The sequence below is a fragment of the Haliotis rubra genome, unplaced genomic scaffold, assembly GCF_003918875.1.
Source record: "Haliotis rubra isolate DU_JTF1 unplaced genomic scaffold, ASM391887v1 Scf378, whole genome shotgun sequence".
NCBI lineage: Eukaryota > Metazoa > Mollusca > Gastropoda > Lepetellida > Haliotidae > Haliotis > Haliotis rubra.
In genome coordinates, this window is record NW_025767055.1 from 197,021 (window position 1) to 223,808 (window position 26,788).

Below are 26,788 nucleotides of genomic sequence, written 5' to 3' on the forward strand. Positions count from 1 at the left end.
ACAATGACTTTGACTGAAGTTGGTATATGTGACATGTGATACTTGTTTGCTGTTTATAAATCTTATGTCTGTTAATAATTTCAATGCCAATTATAAGAAATGTTAAAGCTGAAATCTGTTTAATTTTATTCTGTGTGTCCTGTGAATTTTCAATAGGTCAGACATACATCTGAAACTTACAGGACCCAATGTCCTGTTACTTTGAAACACCATTTGTGAACACTGATAACAAGAGATTTCATAAGGAAAAACAGAGAGAGAGAGAGTTGGGGGGGAATCAAACCCAGGTCTCCCTGTAGCATCCGCCACTCCGACAATCTGCATAGAAAAAGGAGTGTTCGTTACCTGATGCCTCATCCAAAGATGGCCTGTAAAACAATCAAGTCTCGGAGGCTTTTGATCTCACACGATCAAATTTCCATCTCGTTCTAGATGCTCATTTTCAGAGTAAAAATGTGACAAAAAGATATGTTTTATCATGATCTATAAAACTACAGGCCTACTAATCTGTATATTTGATGCAACTGAAGACAAATGATGAGGCAAGGGAACATGCTTTCGTTTCGGACCAAATTTCTCCAGGGCCATTTTAAAGAGACCTGAATCAGGTTGCAAAAAAGTTTATACGTACCACCAGTCACTGACCCAGTTCTGAGACCACCAGGATTTCAAAACAAGCATCCTTTGTAACTTTGGCCCCTGTGTCTGTTCAAATACTTTGGCTTCAGATTTGAGCGCCTGGAACTCCTCGGAATCCTCCCCATACAAGGGTTTGAGGGATTCCAGCAGGTGTTCCAGGGTGTGTTTCAATGTTGGCACCGACATTCTGGGCAGGCTGCGCTGGCAGCTGTATAGCAGAGGGTGCCGCCCACTCACAATACGCACCATTGCGCCCCAGATCAGCGTCAACACTGACTGGGACTTTGGAGGTTCATCTGCAATACATAGGATTATAGTTCAGGATTATACAATGGGATTATAGTACAGGATTATACAATGGGATTATAGTACAGGATTCCAGTTTACACTGCACAACTCTAAACATAGTCATCAAATAAAATTACTCACATTGGCCAAATATGCGTATGTTGAGAGAGCTACTGGCCATAGTGAAATGGTGACATCACTTCTGAAATCAAGCTACTGTGATGACTGACTGACTGACTGAGTTTAGTTTTACGCCGCTTTTAGCAATATTCCAGCAATATCACGGCGGGGGACACCAGAAATGGGCTTCACACATTGTGCCCATGTGGGGAATCGAACCCGGGTCTTCGGCGTGACGAGCCAACGCTTTAACCACTAGGCTACCCCACCGCCCTACTGTGATGACCAGGTCCAGAGTAGTAGTATAAAAAAGGAGCGATATGATACACTAAATGTGAATAGGATTCCTTTGTGAACTTGGCACTTCGGTGCAATAAAGAGTTGGACAGGGAGAGGAACAGTCTACCTCACAGTCCCTGAACCACCTTATTTTCCCTTCTGCACATGTGGAAGCTGAGGTGGCTGAGTGGGTTAGGCGGCTGACTTTGTGTGCTGGCGATTAGGTGCCTGACTCTGAGGGTGTGGGTTTGAATCCCGGATGGGACTCAACCCTACAAAAGTGCTAGAATCTGTACTTTACTGAGAAAGTGTAATCCCAAACATAACGTATGTTACTAATACTAAATACCAATACCCTAAATTTCAAAATTATATATATTCAGAGACTTAGCATTAGTCTAAGAGAGTAATTATCCAGAGTAGAAGGTATATTACCACAGACTTCCCCCTGACAATGGGAACAGCTCCATGAGCACCATTACCCAGTCACGGTCCCTACATCCATGGTGGATAAAGGTGGTTGTTACTGTCCATTCGACAGTTGGGTCCAGGCAACAAAACCTTGAACTGTCAGTGGACTACAGGGCTAGATACGGGAACTACAGGGCTAGATACGGGTACTACAGGGCGAGATACAGGTACTACAGAGATAGATACGGGTACTACAGCACTAGATACTGGTACTACAGGGATAGATACGGGTACTACAGCGCTAGATACAGGTACTACAGGGAGAGATAGGGGTACTACAGGGGTAGATACAGGTACTACAGGATGAGATACAGGTACTACAGGGCTAGATACGGGGACTACAGGGATAGATACAGGGACTACATGGCAAGATATGGCAACTAGAGGGTGAGATACAGGGACTACAGGGCTAGATATGGCAACTAGAGGGCTAGATATGGGGACTACAGAGCTAGATATGGCAACTAAAGGGCTAGATACGGGGACTACAGGGCAAGATATGGCAACTAGAGGGCTAGATACGGGGACTACAGGGCAAGATACGGGGACTACAGGGCAAGATACAGGGACTACAGGGCTAGATTTGGCAACTAGAGGGCTAGATACGGGGACTACAGGGCAAGATACAGGGACTACAGGGCTAGATATAGGGACTACAGGGCTAGATACGGCAACTACAAGGCGAGATACAGGGACTACAGGGCTAGATACGGCAACTACAGGGTGAGATACGAGGACTACAGGGCGAGATATAGAGACTACAGGGCTAGATACGGCAACTACAGGGCGAGATATGGGGACTACAGGGCTAGATACGGGTACTACAGGGCGAGATATGAGGACTACAGGGCTAGGTACGGGTACTACAGGGCTAGATACGAGGACTACAGGTCTAGATACGGTTACTACAGGGCTAGATACGAGGACTCCAGGGCGAGATACGGCAGCTACTTACACATCCATCCACGATATGACAGCAAAGCTCGGAGGGTGAAGCGACGAACATACAGTACAACGATGAAAAATCCTAAACCGACAACAACTGAACCAATCACAGACTTGATGACAACTGGACATCCTGAAAAGAAAACGTGGCCAAAAGTTCACAACAGCACTTCATTTATCTTAATAAAGTGGGAATAAAGTGGGAATGAGCAGACAGTATCATGTAGTGGTGGTCCAATTAATTGAAATAATTGATGATTGGTCGCAGTGACTAAACGACCAAGCAATTGCTTTTCTCATAGTCAAACACGAACAATTTTGGAACACTTGTTTGCATTAACAATATTTTTTACAAGGTTGGTTTTGTCTGTCATTAAATTTACATTTCATAAGCACTGCGAGCTCATTCCAAGTCATGATTGAATTTATCTTAAAGACTCCAGGAAATTTATGTTCCCAACATACTAGTCATCCTTTAAAGATGTGAAATTTGCAAAGGTATTTCGTGCAATTTGCAATAAAAACAAAAGAACTACATATTTTCTTCTTTATCTTTTTTTACCATAACAGGAAAATTTGATAAATGACGTTAACCAATTATTATTGATGATTGATTGGTTGTAATGAACCAATCATCAATTATGAAATTTTAACCAATTCCTAACACTACCGGTACTATCATGTGGCATCATACATAGCATGGCACTTCTGTAAAGGCCACCTTTGTTTCCAGGTCTCTTCACTAGGGTCCACTTCACAAAGACTTACTCTCACTAATCTAACACAAACTTAGGATTGTTGAAACTGAAGCCAGCCATAATATCACGCTGTAGAAGAGCTGATGTCTGTATCTCATGTAAGTCGCATTCCCAAGACATTTACTTCACATATGGGAAAATAACTCCCCAAATATGTCACTTTCTTATTTTATGGTGTCAACAAATGGAAAATCTCCAAACAGCAACATTATGAGGTTTGGAGAGTATCACAAAGGTACTGATGCAAATAAGACAGATGCCATTTTTCCCAGACTTCACATAGCCTAGATGAAATATTGCCGAAAGTGACATTAAATTAAATCCAACAAACAAACAATACTAGTGACACCTAGTGGTGTTCCGATGATCGAAAATAATCGAAATTCAATCGAAAGAAGGATTAAAAATGATTATCGATTGTAAGAAAACATATTTTCGATTAATTGGAATTATGTTGTTTTAGTATAACACACTTGAATGAAGTAAACTAGCGATTAAATCTGACGAATATTCACGAACAAACATGCGCTCAACAGCGTAAAGCTATGCGCATTGTAAAATTGTAACTACTTTTATTGTTTAATTACAATTCCAGTGTCTTTCTTGCATGCAGGCATTTCATTGCATGACAGTATTAGTTATAAGGAACATTTATTAGAAAAAAAACTGGGAAAAACCCTTCAAATTGGTGATTTCATTAAAAATGTATATATTTCGATTATAATCGATAATCGTTCACCACAATCCTCCAATAATCGATAGTGGACTTGGTTTCCGATTCCCAACACTAGTGACACCAGCTTTTATTTTCCACTGTCACATCAATATATGTATATGTATCTTTTGGGTCGCAATAGTGCTGTGGTAAGGCATCTGCCTATCATGCTGAAGGCCCAGGCTGGATCCCCGGTGGAGGCATCCAGGTTCAGGTCCCGAGATGGGCACATTTATCCTAATATGGGCATAGTATCCTTGGACAAGATACTTAGATCCACATTGTCTCACTTCACCCAGCTGTAACATGGGTACCCGTGAGGATGTGCTGGTAATGTGAGTGTTTAGTTCATCGCGCCTAACAGGCAGCATGGCTGTAAGGTCCCCAGGGAGTTGAGAAAGTATCGGACTGACTGACTGACTGAGTTTGGTTTTACGCCGCTTTTAGCAATATTCCAGCAACATCACGGCAGGGGACACCAGAAATGGGCTTCACACATTGTACCCATGTGGGGATTCGAACCCAGGTCTTCGGCGTGACGAGCCAACGCTTTAACCATTAGGCTACCCTGCCGCCCCGAGAAAGTATCGGAAAGTAAGACAGTGTCCTATGACCGGGGATTGTAATGTACATAGTGCCATGAGCAGGCAACGTGCCTGGATATGAGCGCCATATAAGTGGACTATTACTATTACTTATTACTATATTCCAGTTCTATTTTTCTGAAACAAACTTTATTACAGCACTTGTATGAGACATATCATGATTTCCAGTAATACACACATAGAGCTCAATCTCTGAGGCTACAAAAGACGTACCTGTTGGTAAACAAATAAGATCTTCCACTTTCTGTAGCTGGTTTGTGATTGGACGAGCAGCATTCCAGTCAGCCAATCGGAGGGCAGTGAGAGGTGTGACTAAGGCAAAGAGGTTCCATGTTGAGGTTGGCCACATGCCATTGCGAATCAGGTTTCTGGAAAACATAAAAGAACATGACTCGAGAGAAAGAGTCTTAGAACACAACATTCACACAGTCATACATTCACAACTTTACAGTCAGAATCAATAAGCCTGGCTATTAATATAGATCACAAAGATCAATAACTAAATACTGATCAATTATCAATAAATATTGGAGAACTAACTTTCAACAAATCTGATAAACAAGAGTAACAGGGTGAGGGAGTATGGTTTTGTCCCACTTTTAGCAATATTCCAGCAATCAGAAATCTCTGCTAAAGACCCATCTATTCACTGCTGCCTTTCTGTAAAGATATATGAACTATTTCCTTCCCCAATATTGTCACAGCACCACTAAACATCTCTATGGTGGATATTAGGCGCTTCATAAATACATTATCATTATTATTATTTATATCACGGTGTGGGGCACCAGAAATGGGCTTCACACATTGTACCCATGTTGGGAATCGAACCCGGGTCTTCGACGCAATGAGCAACTACTTTAACCACTAGGCTACCCCACCGCCCCCAGTGACTGACTGACTGACTGACAGACTGACTGACTGAGTTTGGTTTTACGCCGCTTTTAGCAATATTCCAGCAACATCACGGCGGGGGACACCAGAAATGGGCTTCACACATTGTACCCATGTTGGGATTCGAACCCAGGTCTTCGGCGTGACGAGCCAACGCTTTAACCACTAGGCTAAACCACCCATCCCCCACCCCCACCACCCTACACCCCCAGTGACAACTGGAACACTAGGACAAAGGAACACATAAGTGTATATACCGTATGCATTACAACACTCTCACACTAACACCCACCTCTTATGGTCTGTCTTGGAAGTTTTCATTAATCCCATTTTTAGTAACCAAATAGAACCACTCCAGTTTTATTACCTACTTTACAGATATTCCTGTTAGTATTTAGTCATTTAAAAAGAAACAGAAACCAAAATAGTGAACAAACTTTACGGATAACAACATTTATCATCCAAAACTGTGTTCCACAGGAGATATTGCTTGTGTGAGATCAGACGATATCTCCTAGGAGATATCGTTTTGACAGTAGATTTTGTACAATGCCCTGACAATGCTATGACGTCATCAACTTGATGACGTCCACAGTGTTACCAGAATGTGATTTTTATGAGAGATGTGATTTTTATGATATGAAAACTAATTCTCAATGATTTTTATGATAATAGATTCACCACGTGTCTTCCGATATCAAATAAATCAACACTCATTGATAAAAGTAAAAATATCCTCGGCAAGCCTCAGATATTTGTTACTTTATCAACTCGTGGTGATACATTTGATATCAAAAGACACTCGGGTGAGATTCTCTATTTATTACCCACGAGGTCAACGTATGGGTAGTTGCATACTAATCTCGTACATCACACGTGTGTCGTATCACGTTGACCTGAGTCGTAACGACTTGACCTGAGATTCTAATGATTTGATAGGATAACCGATGACCTCTCAATTAGGTTACATTCTGACGTAACTATTTTTTCATTCATAACAAACACGTGAATTCATTCATTCTACAACTTAAATGCATTGTGGCAATGTAAACATTGCGAACATCGCCGTGTCGCTGTTTAATTGTGAGTCGAACTGAGACATTATATCCGTTGAAAAACATAAACACAATGTTTCCACCAGTGATGTTAGCCGAATGAAGCAACTGGAAACCAACAAACGGGGTGCTACGGAGTAGTTTACTGTAGGAGGCTGTACGAGGCGATGACAACTGACATGCATCGTGACATCGGTTACCAAGGCAGTGACGTCATTACAGTGTGACGTCATGCAAATATTGTACTACAGTACAAATCTCCTTCACAACCTCTTTATGAAACCGGTTTCAGTTTGAAACCCAAAAAATAACCAAAAATAACTATTTTGTCAATTTAATGCATGTAAGTCTCATTACATATACGAATTATACGAAACTTGTGACATTCCTATGTTATCTGACCTCGTTTTCGCTCGGTCAGATACCATAGGAAGGACACCCGTTTGGTATAATTCGTATGTAATGGGACCTCATGTAGTATTCTCTATATATTTATATTTCGTAAGTGCGATGTTTCAATACAGGAACATTTCTGCTTGACAACGGTACAAGAATTTGTATAAAAAATCACACTCATGAAATAAAGAAGTTGCTATCCATATAGTTTATTCAATATTGTACTTCCAAACTTCTAAAAATGCCACTCAAAGAAGCAACCCAAAAAACAAAACAAAAAGCAACATTGAAATCCCAAACAGGAATTAATCATGTCTGACAACAAGTAGCCTGATATTTCACTGTATGTTGACATTTTGACCATGTTTGTTGTCTCACAGCCCATGACAATTCTCACATAAAACACAACAGTGCTTTTAAGTGCTAAATGACCACAATAATCTATGTCGCATAGAACACAAAATATGATGTAGTAAATGAGTTGGGTTTTACGCCACTTTTAACAATATTCCAGAAATCAGGGCTTTGGCATGATGACAAATGCCTAAACCTCTAAGCTTCTCCATCACACCTGTAATGCAGTAAAGATGGTATTTTCACCTGCATCAGAAAACCAAATTATTCTGTTTATAATGCACAAGGAAATAGTGAGTGAGTACGTGACGAGTGCTTTAGGCCGCTTTTAGCAATATACCAGCTATATCACAGCAGGGGACACAAGAAATGGGCTTCACACTTTGTACCCCTGTGAGGAATCGAACCCGAAATTTTGGCCTGACAAACGAATGCTTTAACCACTTGGCTACTCCACTGGCCACACAATGAGATAAAACTACACTGAGCACCCACAGAAAACTCCTAGCCAATGAGATGTATTACTTGGAAGTAAATACTCTTTTATTTGTTTGTTGTTTAACACTGAACTCAACAGCTATACGGCAGCAGTCTGTAAACATACAAGTCTGGACGAGACCATCCAGTGATCAACATTAATACTCAATAGCTCAGATATAATTTTGAGCGCTGGAACATAATTGTAGTTCACATGTACTAAGACCGCCTCCGTGGTGTAGTGGTTAGAGCGTCCGACGGAGAGCGGAAAGTCGTGTGCTTGATCCCCGACCGCGTCATACCAAAAGACGTTAAAATATGGCACTTGTTGGTCCCTGCCTGGCGCTCGGCATTAATGGGTACAACAGGGACTGGTCGGCTGGGAGTCAGTATAATGTGTCTGAGTGGGGTATTCATGCTTCACTGCGGCATGGTATCTCAGTCTGGGCTAGTACAAGCAGGCGCACACACACATACACATACACACGCATGCACGTCGCCATATGAGCGAAATATCCTCCAGCACGACGTTAAACCCAATTTCACCTCACCTCACATGTAATAAAGGTGTTATGATAAAAGACTCAGCCTGTCTGTGAGTGACCATTCAACATAGTGTCCGTGATAAAGACATGAGTGGGTCATCACGATACAATGCCCCACAGACCAACATCCTGTAGTGATAACTCACTTGTGACAACTCACTTGTGATAACTTTCACCCCGACATGTGTGTAGTACTGACAGGTGTTATCGCACCAGTTTCACATAGTTCAGTAGTCTGCTAGATAACTGTCTGGTTCCAGAGTACTGACTGCCTGAGTCAAGTTTTAGGCTGCTTTTAGAAATATTCAAGCAATAATAGTAATAGTAATAGTCCGCTTATACATGTATGGCACTCATATCCAGGCACATTGCCTGCTCATGGCGCTACGTACATTACTATCCCTGGTCATAGAATACTTTTTCAACTCCCTGGGGATCATACAGCCATGCTGCCTGTTAGGCGCAATGAACTTAACACTCACATTGCCAGCACATCCTCACGGTACCCATTTTACAGCTGAGTGAATTGATGATAATGTGGATCTAAATATCTTGATGAAGGATACAAGGAAATGTGCGGGCACCTCAGGGGCCGAACCTAGGTGCCTCCACCGGGGATCGAACCCAGGCCTTCAGAGTGATAGGCAGATGCCTTACCACTGCACTATTGCGCTCCACACAATATCATGGCGGGGACACCAGAAATGGGCTTCACACATTGTACCCATGTAGGGAATCAAACCTGGGCAAATCAAACCTTGGTGAACGCATTAGCCGTTAGACTATCTCACGTTCCAGAGTAAGGAATAACAAAATGCTGTTGGACAATGCATATCCAAAAAAAGTTCTAAAAGCCATTAGGGTTGGGGAAAATGTTCATGGTTATTCAGAGTAAAGATCACAAAAATAATCTTTGATGACAAGCTATCTTAAGTTAGGCCCTATATTAAGTAAAATACCATTTAAGTCAGGGGTGCTAAGAATGAGCAGAAACTGACAGCTGTCGTCTCAAGCAGTTTGCTTTTTAAATGCATTTTCTGAAAAATTATCTAATTTCAATAATATGAAAAGTCCTTGATTTAAGCTTTCTTTGACACAATATTGGCTTAACTAAACTGTACAGGGCACTGGACAAGGTCAAGTTCATGTGACAATCTACCATGTCTCATCTATATATTCCGGTATTGACTGTATCTAGATGTAACTCAATGGTCAACTGAAAACAATGAAATGGCTGCTGAGGGGAGATTCCTGGTCATAAGGTCCAAAGATCTTTCCTGTTCCATATTCAGTTTACAAATCCATGACCAAAAATACTAAATATATATTTTTAGAAGTATCATTTTTAAACATATATATATATATATATATATATATCACTTCTAACCTGAAAAATTTCTGTACTGCAACTAGTGTTGGGAATCGGAAACCAAATCCACTATCAATAATAATAATAATAATAATATTATCGGAGGACTTGTGGTGAACGATTATTAATTTAATTGAAATATATACATTTTTAATGTAATCACCACTTTTAAGGGGTTTCCCCAGTTTTTTTCTAATTAATGTTTTGGTTTTAATAATACTGTCATGCAATGAAATACATGCATGCAAGAAAAACACTGGAATTGTAATTAAACAATAAAAGAGGTTAAAATTAATATATTTATCAGTATATCTCATTACGTTCACAATAGATGCATTCATAGACAGGTTACAGTAATATTTACTGTAGTGATGAACACAAAACCATGAATACAATGCACATAGCTTTACGCTGTTGAGCTCATGTTTGTTCGTGAATATTCGTCAAATGTAATGGTTAGTTTACTTCATTCAAGTGTGTTATACTAAAACAACAAAATTCTGATTAATCGGAAATATGTTTTTTTTACAATCGATAATCATTTCTAATCCTTCTATCAATCAATTTTCGATTATTTTCGATCATTGGAACACCTCTAACTGCAACCACAAAATATTTTTCTCTAATCTTGCAATGCAGAAATGAGACGTCGTTGCCGCAAACACTTCGCAGAAGGAACTGTTTCTACAGTGAAATATGGGATATTGTAGTGTTGACTATCAGGGGCAGTAACTCCAGCAACATCTACGTATCCCTTGCTTTGTCATGTTAGAATGTTGTTATTTTTGCATTTTTGTCTTTAAACGTAACACAATGGGACATAATTGACTTTCGGAGTAAACCCACAGAACTGCTTCCAGTGATAATCAACGGTGAATGTGTTGAGACAGTGTCGGACTCTAAGTATCTGAACTTGAACTCTAACACTGAAGCCCTACACAAAAAGTGTCAACAACGTCTTCATCTCATGCGTAAACTGAGATCTTTTAATGTTAACCCATCTGTGATGTCATCTTTTTATGTAGCATTTATTCAGAGTATTTTAACATTTTCCTTCCATTGTTGGTAATGGTCTCTCTCACTTCATCTCAAATCTAAAATAGACAAAATTGTTAACACTGCAAGTAAAATCGCTGGAGTCAGATTTGAATGTTTATCATCAATATATAGCGGCAAATCGTGAATCAAGCTGTCAAAATCATATCTGACTGTACTCACTACTTAAATTCGGAATACAACCTCCTCCCTTCAGGCCGCCACTACAAAGTTCCAATTGTGAAAACTAAGAAAGCCCGTACATCCTTTATTCCAAGTACCATATCTCTCTTAAACAAATGTGAAGATACCTAAATCAAAGAATTTATGTAAATATGTTTGGTATCTCTCTAATGTGTCAGTAGCTTATAATAAGGATTATTTAAGAGTACTTAAAACCACCTCAGGTCAACTAATTGTTCTCCAAGCTCATTAAACCATATGATGGTGATATTACAATATTTATGATTAATTTTTCCCCTACCCAATTAAGAGAGGGATGAATTCATAAAAGAAGGGGGAAAAGCCGTGCAGGTGACTAAACACCTAAATTGATTGATTGCATTCTGTCTTCAAACTCAGTACAGTGGGACACTGCACATAAATATCAATCAATGGTTTGTCAGGCCCTGACTTGATTGTTCCAAGCTTTGATGATAGATTTGGAACATAGCTGTGTTTAGCATACACTGACACACAAACTTGACTTGTTCACAGAGGGATATTCATTCCTGATATGCAAGGGAATCAGAGATGCCAACCCCAAAATGGTGCAGTTAGGAATCTGAGCTCCCTAAGATAGAAAAAATTAGGAATTTTCCCAACAAATTAGGGATCTCTATGAACTGTTGCACCCAAGGAACGAAAGTTTTCAATGCCATTACACATAGCAATCCTTATACAACTGAAACCGGTTTGCAGTACTCGGCAGCAGTGTTTGTGAATGTTAAGTGAATAAAATAAAAGTGCATGGAATTTTAAACTTCGGATTACTTTCTTGTGTAAACTATTTGACAACTTCTGTAAATAAAGCGTTATATTTATTTAATTATCATTATTCATATTCAAAGATGATCCTAGCCCTCCAGTAAGTAAGACTATCTATATCTTTGTTATATTTGGAAAAAAAATCAGAAAGAATTTGGTTTTGTCGAAATGGCGGAATCGACATTAGAGATGTGACGATACAGAAATTTCACGATACGATACATGTCGCGATATCTTGGAACGATACGATTCGATTCGATGCATATCACGATATGCTTTCTTTAGTTATTTTCCTTAAAAAATCATATTTTAATAGCAAGAAATTTTGAAATAACCATCAATATCTAGTGAAAATTAACAATTTTAAGGTCAACGATACATATCTCGATATGTAAAGACATATCGATATATTTATCGTCAGATAAAGCATCACGATTATCGATACTACGATATATCGTCACAGCTCTAATCGACATGCATTTTTCGGGATGATTCCGATAAATTCGGGAGGGTTGGCATCTCTGAGTGAATGAGTGAGTGAGTATGGTTTTACACCGCTTTTAGCAACATTCCAGCAATATCACGGCCGGGGACACCAGAAATGGGATCGTATCTATGTGGGAAATCGAACCCGGGTCTTCCACGTCATGAGCAAATGCTTTAACCAATAGGCTTCACCACTGCCCCTCCTGGTATGCATGTACTCAGATCAACCTCTACTGCAGACACGCCTGTTACTACAACTTGGGACAGAAATCAGAATAGAAACAGCTGACAGATATTTACAAGATTTCAAGAGGATTACCAGTTTTGTGCTTGTATTTTACAGAGCTACAGATAACTTTTTGGGTCATTGAGTTATGTACTCGCTTGTGTACATCTCAATTGGGTATCCTAATTTTTCTTTGAGAAACCAAATAAATCGTACCCATCTCACTCAAACTCAATTGGGTATTTTGCCATTTGCCATTTACTGTTAAAATATGATAAAGTTCAAATGTTGTTTTACATGTTTGTTATTTATGTTTGATCTCTAATAAGACAAACGATAAGAAAGACTGTAAGTTGCCAAATTCATGTGCTGAAATACAACCTCTCAATATACCTCAGTTATTTTATCTATTTTGTGTGTATGCATGTAAGATCAATTTTATTGCGTATTTACAAAAATTCTAAGCGTACTTGTATGCAATGACTTAATAGGAATTGAGCTTTCAAATAATTATTTGCATAATTTACGCACATACGTAGCTTATCTGTACCTCTGAATTTATGCATCTCATCTGTACAACTCAAAACAACATATTCACTGGAGCATTTCTCTCAAACATATGCAATACATACGATAAATGTGTGACGATAAATAATAATAATAAGTTAATAAGTTAGTCTAGCGGTCTAGGTGTCTGACTTTGTGTGCTGGCGATTAGGTGCCTGACTCTGAGGGTGTGGGTTCGAATCCCGGATGGGAATCAACCCAAAAAAGTACTAGAATCTGTACTTTACTAAGAAAGTGTAATCCCAAATATAACATATGTTATAATAAGTTAGTAGTCTACAAATAGTTATCAAATGACTTTCTTTATAATTTATAATTCACCAGACTCTGAAAACTCTAAGCAGGTCAAAAACAACTACTGACACAGACCTTCTGAATGGAATTTTATTGTAATACATATTTTATTCATTCAGTGATTCACTAATAATTATCAAATGACATTTGGTATATATCTCTGTTAATCTATGACTGCAATAATTCAGAAGCCCTGGTAACATTTCCTTGTCTACCACCACTCTCACCACTGGATACAGGCCAACATGTGGACTTTGTGTCATTTTGTGGTTTAGTGAAAGCAGTGTTCGCGAAAAGTGTCTGACCCTCTGACAAATCTTGCAGATTCGCCAATGGTCCGATAGAAGTCTACAACCCACCTGCCCCAGTGTCCGACTGTATATTTCACAATGACTTTGACTGAAGTTGTTATATGTGACATGTGACACTTGTTTGCTGTTTATTTTATCTTAATTTTCCTTATGTTTATTAATAATTCCAATGCCAATTATAAGAAATGTTAAATCTGAAATATGTGTTTAATTTTATTTCATGGGTCCTGTGAATTTTCAATGGGTCCAACAGACATCTTAAACTTACAGGACCCAATGTTCTGTTACTTTGAAACACCATTCGTGAACACTGAGTGAAAGTTCTAAACCATCTTCTAACCTGTTGATTGACATAAATGAATTTTTAGGCCATTCAGAGGTGATGAAAACTATCATCACCATCAACAACAACACACAGTTATTTTTATCACACTGTCAGCTAAGACCCATTTAGAAAGTGATAACCCAAATCCACTGGGGGCATATGGACTTTGCTCCTGACAATGTACTCTTTACTGCTGAAGGTTCACAAGTACATGGTTACAAATTCCAGGCCTACTATTCACACAGTTCAGGGCCAAGTTAGAACTGTACATAATAACTTGCCCCCATTTTCTTGTAAACATGATAAGTCAGGGTGACTTAGGTCACAGTCAATCACTTATTTGATTTTCATCCAAATTTGTCAAAAAGGTAAAAAAAAGAAGGAATTTTACATGGTATTCTGAGAGAGAGAGGTGAGGTGATGAGGTGAAATGGTGTTTAACGCTGTGCTTGAGAATATTTCGCTCATATGAGGACGTGCATGTGTGTGTATGTGTATGTGCAGCTGCTTGTACTAACCCAGACTTAAGCTGGTTTTATAGTGCTAGCCCACTGAGATACCATGCTGCAGTGAAGCATGAATACCCCACTCAGACACATTATACTGACTCCGAGCCGACCAGTCCTTGTTGTACCCATTAATGCGATGCCGAGCGCCAGGCAGGACCAACCATATTTTAATGGCGATGGCGATCAGGATTGAACCAGCGACCTTCCGCTCTCCGGGCGGACGCTATAACCACTACACTACGGAGGCGGTCTGAGAGAGAGAGAGAGAGAGAAAGAGAGAGAGCGAGTGAGTGAGAGACACAAAGAGAGAGATACAGAAAGAGACTGGGAGAGAGAGAGAGAGAGAGTGGGGGGGGGATTCGAGTGAGTGACTGTCTGTCTTGTTTTCTGTCTGTCTGTCTGTGTGTGTGTGTGTGTGTCTCTCTGTGCACGAATCTGAGTCCGTGTCTGTGTGTCTGAGTCTGAGTCAAGAGAGGGCTGCATGATTTGTATCTCATAGGCCATGTTGGAGACAATTAAACTACATTTCTTCTCCCTTGAGTATAGCTGATCCAGTCAAGACAAGATGACAAACAATGGACATTGATATGCTTTGGGTACTTGGGGTATTTCACCCATGGGTTAGACTTTGATTGGGTATTCACACCTTTTCGTAGAATTTCAAATAATTTTACCAACCTGTTTCTTGACATTTGGGTATTTTAACATAAAAACATGTTTTGTAACAATCCCTGTAAATGAAATAAAACTAAATGAATAATACATTTAGCTTAGTTTCAAATGATTTCTGGTTTACTGGGGTGTTAACCTACCAGTATTCATGTTGTACAAATGGCTATTGTTACATTGGGTCAACAAACATCAGAAAACTTCCAAACTGGAGGTACACATTTCCAAATTCATGCTGGCGTATATAAGCTAAAATACACAGCTGGAATTACACCAGAAATGGATTGTATCATGTGGGGAATTGACATGACAAGCCAACTCTATAGGCAACACCACCGACCCCAACCAACATAAAGAGTATTAACTACCTGGCTTAATATTACCACATTAAATGCAATATTCAAGTCAAAAGTCAAAGTCAAAAGATGTTTTATTGTATGAAAGGCCTCCAGCCCATATACATGAGAGTTACAATGTTAAATGAATATTTTGGATATTTACATATATATTTAAGGGTATACAATTTGTTTTATAAGAAGATCTCTGTTTGCTAATGCATGCTTTATATACAAAGACAATTGAACAAGAATATTTTCATTATTAGTTTGTAACAAAGATCAGGGGTGGAAATAACTTTAAAATTGCTAGTGTACTCCGGTACAGTGGCACATGTAAAATCACTTGCCCTGATCATTTTTCCACTATACCGGCTGTTTTCTTGTTGATTTTTTAAATAAACAACATTATTAACATTGGAAAGTCAACTGGACACCGGTACAGTGTGATATACAAATTTGCTTGCCCGACAGAAAAAAACACTGGACTCGGACGTCGGGCAATGGGTTATTTCCACCCCTGAAGATATATATGCATATAGGGGTTGTTCTGCAAGAAAATGTCTGGTATATATATATATATGTTTCTGTTTTATTCATGATAACACTGACATATCAGTGTGAAATGAATTTCATTTTCTATATTAACATTCAATGTTACAATTCCTTAAATTTAGGAAAATATGAACTTTATAAAAAATATCCCAAACTGGACCACAATAAGTTTTTTTCCCAATTTTCTCATTGAGAGCACTTAGATTGGAATGTTAGATAAATCCTGGTATCTATGACACACGGTACATCTGACTCCATTGTAGTGATATCCACGACTGTGCCAGAGGTTGTCATGTGCATCACCAGCATAGGTTATCATTATTAAAAACCTTTGAACATTTCACAGCAAGGGGTGTCTCCTTTCATCCTACACAGTAGGCACACATAACATCTATTAATGGAAACTAGCTCTCTACCAAGTATCTAATTACTGATTGCACTCAACTGAACTGAACTTAGTACTGTTAGGCTGTGGTCCACGGCATTAGAAGAAGGTATATACTTATGATACAGGGCCCTGTTCCTCAAAGCGATCGTAGCGCTAAGATGATCGTAACTCCCATACTTTAACATAGATAGTCGTAGCGCTACAATTGCTTTGAGGAACAGGGCCCTCGTTCCTGAAAGCGATCGTAGCGCTAAGGTGATCGTAACTCCCATACTTTAACATAGACTTACGATAGTCGTAGCGCTACGATCGCTTTGAGGAACGGGACCCAGGGCTTGTAAATCACTACAATCCAATTGAAACTTTAACTTACAAACACTCCACCGTTCCTCAAAGCAATTGTAAGTTACAATCACTTTCCTAAGTTCCTTATGACCGTCTGTAACTTACTTACAATCGATTGTTGTGTATGAATAAGATGGCGGCATTTGTTGTAATTATTAATTTTTGTGGCTCAAATCACATTATATATTATGTAAAGAAACAGAAATTATTGATTAGTCACACACTTCTCGGCAATACCTTCCCACAGTCTCCCCTTGACATTGGTTGTCAGAGTTGCCGATAAAGCTCCAAATAAGGCCGACTCATAACGTGTGACCTCTTAACAAGAATTTCAAGCTCACTTGCTTTAAAGTTAGACCTCCTACTCTTCTTTTCCTCGGACATGATCTCAGGCTTCGTTTATGTCGTCTGCTTGAAAGGGGAAGCAACTCTCACCAACCGGAACTAATGTAAACGCATTATTTCTAACTTTCGCTCAAAAGATCATGATTGTAATTTACGATCGAAAGATTTACAATCGCGAGACTTTCAATTCCCTTACAATAGCTTGGAGGAACAACAATAAATTGTTATTTACGATAATTGTAAAGTTGATCGCAGGGCTTACAACTGATTGTAGCTACGATCGCTTTGAGGAACGGGGCCCAGGTACAAAAGCGATAACATTCAGGGGACAGGTAGTGTTGCAACAAAACAAATACATACAATAATAAGATACAGGTTAATATGTTATCGAAATGTTTGCATAATAATTTTACAAATACTTCAGTGTTTTAACAATCCATTCTTTTTAGTTGATAATAGCAAGACAAAATTTGGAGTGAGTGAGTCACTTTAGTTTTACGCTGCACTCAGCAACATGGCGATGGTCTATAAATGATCAAGTCTCGACCACACAATCCAGTGATCAACAGCATGAGCATCGATCTATACAATTGGGATACGATGACATGTGTCAACCAAGTCAGTGAGCCTGACCACCCGATCCTGTTAGTCGCCTCTTACGACAAGCATGGGTTACTGAAGATCAATTCTAACCCATATCTTCACGGGTTGACAAAATTCGGAATATTGGGACATTTACTGATCAGTGTTATAACTGTGTAGGAAAGATATACAGGTCTCTAAAACAAATCCTTGAAAGGGAACATTTTGTGGGTGACTAGACAAATTACCCCTTCCATTTATAACTTGGTATTTATGGGACAAGCTCCCTTGACCCAGGTGGCTAATGTCTTGACAATTACTTAACAATTATCAACCTTTGCCAAGTTTACAATCTTTGACTTTCAAGCCCTGGGACACCCAATACCTTCTGAAACATTGGGATGTGGATTGCTTAAGGATTTGGGTTCATATCTAAGTGGAACAAAACAACTGACCATTATATGTGCACTTGTCTCATACTTCATGTTAGTGTGATAATGATATAGAATGAGCACATATGTAATGCTTCTTGATTAGAATAGGTCCCAGCAGTGTATAGTGAGTGAGTTGGGCTTTATGACGCTTTTAGCAATATTCCAGCAACATCACGACGGGGACACCAGAAATGGGCTTCACACACTCTACACATATTTCCCCACATGGGTACAATGAGTGAATCCCATTTCTAGTGTTCTTTGCCGTGATATTGCTAAAAGCGGTAAAAACTCACGCACTCACTCCACCCATGTGGAATATCGAACCCAGATCTTCGGCATGACGAGCACATGCTTTATCCACTAGCCTACCCCCCACCCCCGGCAGTCTATAAGAGGAGAGGGGATGGATATGGTAGTCAGGCTCCGTGATTTGGTTGATCATGATGGCACCTCCGCACAGCCCAACATAACTTCGATCACAAGATTTGATTATTGACAGGCCAACATTATATTGCTGGAATATTGCTGTGGCACTTAAAGAACATGGACATAACCACAGACCCAAAAATACATGCCAACCTTTAACAAGTGACAATATATTTAAATTACAATCTTTTTATGGCTCAACAAAAATTTACGTATTTTCCATTGAAATGTTTCAATTCATGGTGCAGTCAGTTGTGACTAGCAGTAATTCTGTTACCAAAATTGTTTCAGAATAAATACCATTGCAACATAATGTCTACTTATAAATAGCATTGTTTGCAAAAAGATCCACCTATTTTCAAAAAATGCTATAAACAAGTTTTATTACATGGTCTGTGTCATATTTTGACATTGAATAATAAATTTTCATCTGCAGTTTGTTTAGTTTGGCCACAGCGATAGTTAGTAACTTTAACAATACGTTGATAAAGAGAGTCCATTGATCAACTCGTACGATCACAACCATATACCATGCCAACATACAGATAATAGATCTGTATCCGTAAACAATACGTCTCATCGGTCATTGTCACCAGAAAAAACACAAACTAAATCGACGAACACATGAACATATGCTGCAAAAGGTGCTACTGACATCTGCCAGTTGCCAGTCACATTTCTAAATGGAAGGAGTTCTGTCAAGATCGTAATATTTATTTTCTTATAAACGTTACGTGTTATACAACTTACCGTGTTCTAAAGAAGCGTCTAAGTAGACCACGTCGCCATGCATCTAAAACGTCTGGTGCTGTGGTCTTATCTTCCTCAAATTTACTGACTCTTGGTTCAGACACGGCGCTTCTTGCCTCGGCCATTGCGATCTGAGGGGAACGATCAGCGTTCAGCTGTCAGACGCTACAAACTGTCAACACTTCCAACATGCGGACTTTGGTCGCACGCGAAATCGCAACCGGCTGAGCCGTAATGTTACCTTCCTCACAACTACGTCCAATACCGTTCGCTTTGCAGAGACGTCTACTGACACAGCGGTGATAAAGGATTCCGTTTTCTTAAAATGTTCACCTGGATTCGACGTCAAAGTTAAACAAAATAACTGGTTTTAACTTAATCGATTACGTCAGATTAACGTGTACGATTTTTCGTAAAATATTTATGACACATCATCAGATCTGAAAATATAAACGAACAAAAGGACATATTTTAATATTTAAAAAAACTGTAATTGTCAGTTTGTAACAATTGTATTCAAATGTCAGCTTAGACGACCAAACCATATTATTAGAAATAATTATACGACATATGATTATAAATTATGTGTACAGTAATGGCAACGTTGTCAGTACAAGCGACCTAATCATACGAATAAATGAGATTTGTGATATGCATAGAACAATGAATAAATAACTAGGCCTCGATTTCTCCAAACAAACTTAAGTTTGTACTCAAGTATCAAACTGAGTTTGACAATTTGAAACAGCTGCATTTTTAACTCAGCTGCATTTTTAAAATAAAAAAGCCCAAACAACTTAAGTATTCTATTCACCGAACTCAAATTGTCTACTATGTTTGAGTTTAATATCGATTTCAGTTCAACAATGGGAAATGCGTTTTCTCAAATTTGAGTAAAAATTTGAACTTAAGTCAAAACTCAAACTTAAGTTTGTTTCGAGAAATCGGGGCCAGGTCTCATGCACAGGTCAACCCAATTATTGATTATATTCTTTCATTCATACAGGCAAAGATGCCATCATTTTAAGTGTATATGGTCTGTGATATGGGTAATGACCCCAGACAAGCTGAATGCTAAATGGAAACCACGGATCATATATCCTATGCACCAGAACAGATACACGCCGTGGTTACATAACCACAGTTGACATGTGTTAAATGTGCACTCTCACAACCTGTCAATGACCGAGCATCAGAAGAACAACGGAAACACAAGGCTGTGGGTTAATACCATGAAGCGGGAATGACAAGCTGTGGTTGTTACATAAAACACTTTATATTTGCCTGATGTCTCATGTTTTGAAAAGATTAACTGAACACCGATGTTGCAAAGCTAACATACACATGTGTACAGATACAGATGGTTTGAATGTTCAGTTTGCGTCTGAATAAATTTACTTGGAAATTGTGTTTCATTTTAATGTTTGAAAGCTGTCAAACAGCATGTTATCGTTGGCCTCAGAACAAAGTTTGCAATATCTATTGGTAATTTCAAAGCTGATAAACATTATGCTTACTTTTAATATTATAGATGTAACTACCGGGCTATGACGCATTGAGTGAGTATTGTTTAACGCCGCTTTTAGCAATATTCCAGCAATATGCCGGCGGGGACACCAGAAATGGGCTTCACACATTGTACCCATGTGGGGAATCGAACCCGGGTCTTTGGCGTGACGAGGGACGCTTTTCCACTAGGCTACCCCACCGCCCCCATGACGCATTGAAATTGGCTTGACGTCAATCAATCAACTCAACTGCACAGAAACATACACCCTAACACTTATTGATAGTTTTAAACTGTAACTATGTCGGTTTATTTCAGTAAGCAGTATACGACGAACGGGGCATCTACTTTTGTTGTCTATACTTAAGTCTGAATGTTTCTAATCTTTGAATGGCATTTAGAAGTGGAATGCATAACACATGTTATATTTGGGATTACACTTTCTTAGTAAAGTACAAATTCTAGTACTTTTTTGGTTGAGCCCCATCCGGGATTTGGACTCACATCCTCAGAGTCAGGCACCTAATCGCCAACACACAAAGTCAGCCGCCTAACCCGCTCAGCTACCGCGACTTCCACAAAAAATAGAAGTCGGACAACTGGTAGTCCAGACTGCGGACTTTGTGTACCCCTCTGATAAGTGTTAATTGGCACGGCTCCCACGGCCGAAAGCTATGAAATACACAATGCCATTTAGAAAGTGGTCAAATGTAACATATGTTATATTTGGGATTACACTTTCATAGTAAAGTACAAATTCTAGTACTATTTTTGGTTGAGCCCCATCCGGGATTCGAACTCACCCACAGAGTCAGGCACCTAATCGCCAGCACACAAAGTCAGCCGCCTAATCATGTAATCAGGGAATGTATAAGAAAAGCAAGATGTATGGATGTCAACTGCTTTATTGTCAATAACACGAAGTTTCGGGGCGTATGAATGTTTCTGTTGAAGAAATTAATAATTTCTTTGGAATAATGGCATCTCGATTTAAATCTGTCAGAATCTGTGTAACCAGCCATCACAGACATTACGGCCCTGTTGGTCCGCCTGAAGTCCCTAAACAATAATAGTTTCCTTCCGCCCAACTCTTTTTGTAATGCTAAGATCCGAATGAAGCAAGTCTAGATTTCCTCAGGTTCAGGGATGAGTTGAGTTGAGTTGAGTTGGGCTTTACGTCACATCGGCATTATTCCAGCCATATAGTGACGAGAACAAGTTTGCATTAATAAACATTGTAAATACATACTCGGAATGAGTTTTATTTCAAAAGCATATATTCATTACATTGTCATTTAAAAACCGAAAAAGTCATAGCACTAAATTTAAAAGCAGGCAATTCGTTAGTCACAGTACACAGTTACAATTTATGATACAGATCAACTTCCCTCAGGTAGTTCACTATCAGATGAGTGGGTCAAAAGTAGATGAGAATAAGATATTGTCGACATGAAGACGGAGAGAGTGATATATTTACAAAATGACCCCTTGAAAATTTACTAGCCAGGCGGGCCAGTGACTGGAGATTTACTGTCCCGACTGAATTTTCACTAGCCACGGGCTAGCGGGCCAGTGGCTTTTTCGCACACTGCACTCTAGTATTAGACTGGCATCAACTAAAATTGAAATCTTTGGGTGCAAACAAGTGTTTTTGCTCAGCTGCGTAGACACACACATACGGGTTATATCTCATTAGTTAAACACCGGCTGCCAGACAGTGGGTACATCTCCGAAATGAACAGATTTCTTTAATAAATAAATACAAAAAGGAGCCCAATGACCTTCAATATATTCTGAAATTGCGGTAAATTAGACTAGACACGGGCTGTTCATGGTATACATGTATTTGTTTCAGGGTCCCAGGCACTCTGGTGTCTGGGAGACAGATGAACTTCGACCCCATGTCCCAAGTTATGGGTGGTACATCATACACTGCGACCTAGCGCTGATTGAAACACTTCTCCTCTGGGGGAACTAAGTGAGCAGAACCAACTTGGACTTTGGACCTGCACCACCAAACCACAAAACACTTTGCACAGAAACTCCACTAAGTGCTTGTATGCTGCTGGCCACAAAGGTCGCCCTGGGTGCAGAATACTTCATGTTATAATATGAAATCATATAACTTTAATCTTCAACCCTGTATTTCATTATTCTAATATCAACCCGAAGTGTTATAATCTGTCTGACAGATTAACCAAATTATGACTATGACTATACGATGGTTGTCTCATTGCGTCATTACGGGGAGACTTATCACTACTAATTAGTACTAAGCCCATTAAATAACGCCAAAACCTTCACAGCGTTAGGTATATTTCTAATAAAAACTGGCCTTCTGGGTCGCATATAATCCCACAAAATGCCACGTACCAGTACCAATATTAAAAAAAACCCACACAAACAACATAACCTAAAAAACTCACAAAAACAAAACAAATACCATGCAAATCACCCCGTAGCTCAGCTTCCCCTATCAGTTCTGACAAATTTCCAAATTAAAAATTCATGCAACCCTATCGCCCCCATCAGGTTTCCACCTCTTTCGGTCAAATCATCCCTCTTTTGATCAAATCATCCCTCTTTTGATCAAATCATCCCTCTTTTGATCGAACACTAAATGGCCCGCCGGGCCTGTGTGCGAAATAAGCATAATCCAGTCTGGACCAGACAAACCAGTGATCAACAGCATGAGCATCGATCTACGCATGGGACAGGATAACATGATACATAATCATGTGCGCATACAGTAGCGATTGACATGAACATTGAATAATAACGAATGATGACACTTTTTATGGATATACAACTTCTTTTATTGTGAAAGGCGACCTTTCGACATAGATTATAATGTCGTTGTCAAGCAAGTGATGACAACGCCATTAGAATCCATGTCGAAAAGTCGTCTTTCACAATAAAAATTGTCATCATTCTTCATCAACTCAACTTCTAAAATGCCCATCAAAGAAGTCACTGAACAATTACGAAGGAAAATTTCATTTTAGATGTAATGACATAGATAGGTTTGTTCTTTGCTGGAAGAAAGAATACTAGTATTTAAACGTGACAACAGATGGTTCCACTTAATAATAATTTTGAATTAACTTTTCTAAACTTGGGTGAATACGGAAACAGATGGTAGCCATGCACGTATGTACGCAGACCTGTAACTTGAGAACTGCCATGTCATACTGTAACCTGATATTGTGTTCATTGAAGGTTGAAAAGTAAACGTGATCCAGGTCAAATGGTAATTAGCCTTTACGACTTAAGCATTGTACGTCCCTCCTTTGACATATAAGCACATGTACATATTAACATATTTCGTGTTTATTACACTCCATGGATATAAAACGGAAGACCAGCAATTTATGTTTAATTACATTTGTTGTCAAATCAAAACTACGCATTATTATTTTTTATCAAAAGTAACGTAATTGTCCATCTCCAGAATAAATTCCAGTAGAATACCTTGTCGACATGGAATGATGGCAGTTCACGTAAGGAAAATAGTCTTGTCGGAAAATACTCTCGATAGCAGAACGCCTCTTCATACAACAAAGTCAGTTTGCAAATTATTTTGGAATCATATTTATAGCAATGATAATCACAGATACAATGTGTGTATAGAGATATGTTTTTCATAGCAACATACCACATTTACTAATCCGTCGTGAAACGAAATATTCCATTTGCAATTTCGCGCACATGTGGTCACGTGACGTTTGATATAGACATGCAGGAGTTGTAGTTCTTGTGACATTGGCTTCATATTAGGAAAAACATGTATGTATTATTGATTTTGTGCATTTCTAAGAAGCGTTTCTCGTAGTTTAGAAACCACGCTATAACATGCAAGCTGCCTGACTTTGAAAGGAAGCGTCTGAAAACCGTTGTTTATTCAGCTTTATTACGGTAGTCAGACGTCCGCCATCTTGGACGGTGTGTTATGATAATATACAGCATATCTGCGGCATTTCATTAAAATATAGTATTTGCATGGCACGTGCATGACAGTCGTGTAGAGGTAGAGGGTTTTCAGTGCTGTTCATTTATTGATTTGTCATGGAAAGGTCGGTTTGATATTTGGCAACTACCGACTCCGGCTGAAGGCGGGCTATTTTTAGACCGGAAAGATGTTTTCTCAGACATGTGTTATGACTAGTTGTATATCAACATGTATGTTTTTACGCAAAACAGGCCATAAACGAGGTTAACACCTCGATAATCGATATCTTATCTATCATTGTAACTTGTGCAATGTTTTTCGAACCAAAGATAGAAACTGTTGGTAATATAATTCAAATATTGGGAATTGCAATGGGAATTAGGTCTGTTATTATAGGCCATTGACAAATTATGGATTAAAGTGATGACATATATTGACAGTTATAAAATCTGAGGGTCTTTATCAAGGATTCAAAATGCACCTGGCTAGCAGTATAAAATATTGTTTTGCTCAAAACTGAGATTTCTTGAAGTTCTTTTTATTCCAATTTCATTGTGGTATTTTAAGATTAGTGTATTCAGTGTATATGTAGCTCAGTATTAAAACCTCTTTATGTTTATGGCTTTTTGGTGAAATCCATGTTTTATACCTAACTTTATAGGTAGTTCTTAATTATGTATTTTAACATGAATAGGGAGTGTGGGTTTTTTTCAGTTTGGTAATTTTTATGAAATTTTCTGGAGAATTCTCTGAGCATATCAAGATAGTTTAGCATTTTGTACAATGAAAATTTGAATTTGAATGTTGTGACTCAATAATAATAAAGTTTTCATAGGAATGAGCCTTAAGGTTGAAAGTCAGGGCTCAGTTTAATCACTTAGAACTTTCATTGCTGCAACCTGAAATAATTTTGCTATGATTTATGTTCTCAATCATCAATGATCAAATCCTAATGCAAGTAATGTATATAATTTATACTGAGCAGCATGATTTTGTCTGGAGCAACAAGGTTATTACTTTGTGTTGCAACAGATGCAAGTGTGATTCATTTCCTTTATTCTGACCCTGCATTGTGTAAGTGTAAAGCAGGAAGAAAATAAATGTCAGGCTTTTGTATCATGTATGTGTGATAAATTTCATACTATTCCAAATCTTTACCTGTTTACACAAGGGGTTGTGGACTAGCATAGTGGTTAAAGCGTTCGCTTGTCACACCAGGGTTTTACACAGACTTTTAAAAATGGGAGTCATGGTGACTCACAATATTTATTTTTGGGAGTCATTTTCAATATTTGGGAGTCATGAAAAGTTTAATATTTCTTTGTGTTAATCATTCTCAGTACGTAACTGTGTATGTCACACCACCAAATGAAACGACAGCATTGTTCAATTCAAACAGCCAGGCTTACTGTCTCCTCCGAGTTCCCTGGAACAATCTGACAATATCATTTTTTGCTTATGAAATCGATTTTATTGAACTGAGTTGTGAGGGTCACCCATAAAACTTGCGTCAAGCTTGACTCATATGATAATCTTTTGAGAGTCGTTTACAAAATTGTTGCGTCAAATACGCAGGAATCACGCGTCATGTAAAACCCTGGTCACGCCGAAGACCAGGCTTCGATTCCCCACATGGATACAATGTGTGAAACCTATGTCTTGAGTCTCCCGTCATGATATTGCTGGAGTTTTGCTAAAAGCGTCGTAAAACCCAATTCACTCACTCTTTACACAAGTTTATAATTTGGCTTTTGGGTATGCTAGTGAGGTCTCTTATCTAATCTTGTATTGTGTAAATATGTTTCCTCGTTGATTCGTGATTTGACTGCTGTTGTATGATCTGGTAATAA

General features: G+C 38.8%; 2 protein-coding genes across 2 annotated transcripts in view; one reads left to right on the forward strand and one right to left on the reverse strand.

The window, feature by feature from the left end:
- LOC124286181 (carnitine O-palmitoyltransferase 1, liver isoform-like) overlaps positions 1 to 19,702 on the reverse strand; it is a 53,047-nt gene extending 33,345 nt beyond the window's left edge. The window contains exons 1-4 of the mRNA XM_046722529.1: positions 19,483 to 19,702; positions 5,034 to 5,188; positions 2,753 to 2,875; positions 632 to 935 (exon numbers count right to left, since the gene is read on the reverse strand). Coding sequence (XP_046578485.1) covers positions 632 to 935; positions 2,753 to 2,875; positions 5,034 to 5,188; positions 19,483 to 19,607 — 707 coding nt within the window. The 5' untranslated portion in view covers positions 19,608 to 19,702. The remainder of the gene's footprint in view (positions 1 to 631; positions 936 to 2,752; positions 2,876 to 5,033; positions 5,189 to 19,482) is intronic.
- A 4,973-nt stretch (positions 19,703 to 24,675) lies between these two features.
- The window catches only part of LOC124286174 (zinc finger protein 280D-like), a 40,815-nt gene continuing 38,702 nt past the window's right edge, over positions 24,676 to 26,788 (forward strand). Inside the window, 1 exon segment of the mRNA XM_046722523.1 lies at positions 24,676 to 24,775. The gene's annotated coding sequence lies outside the window, so the exon portion shown is untranslated.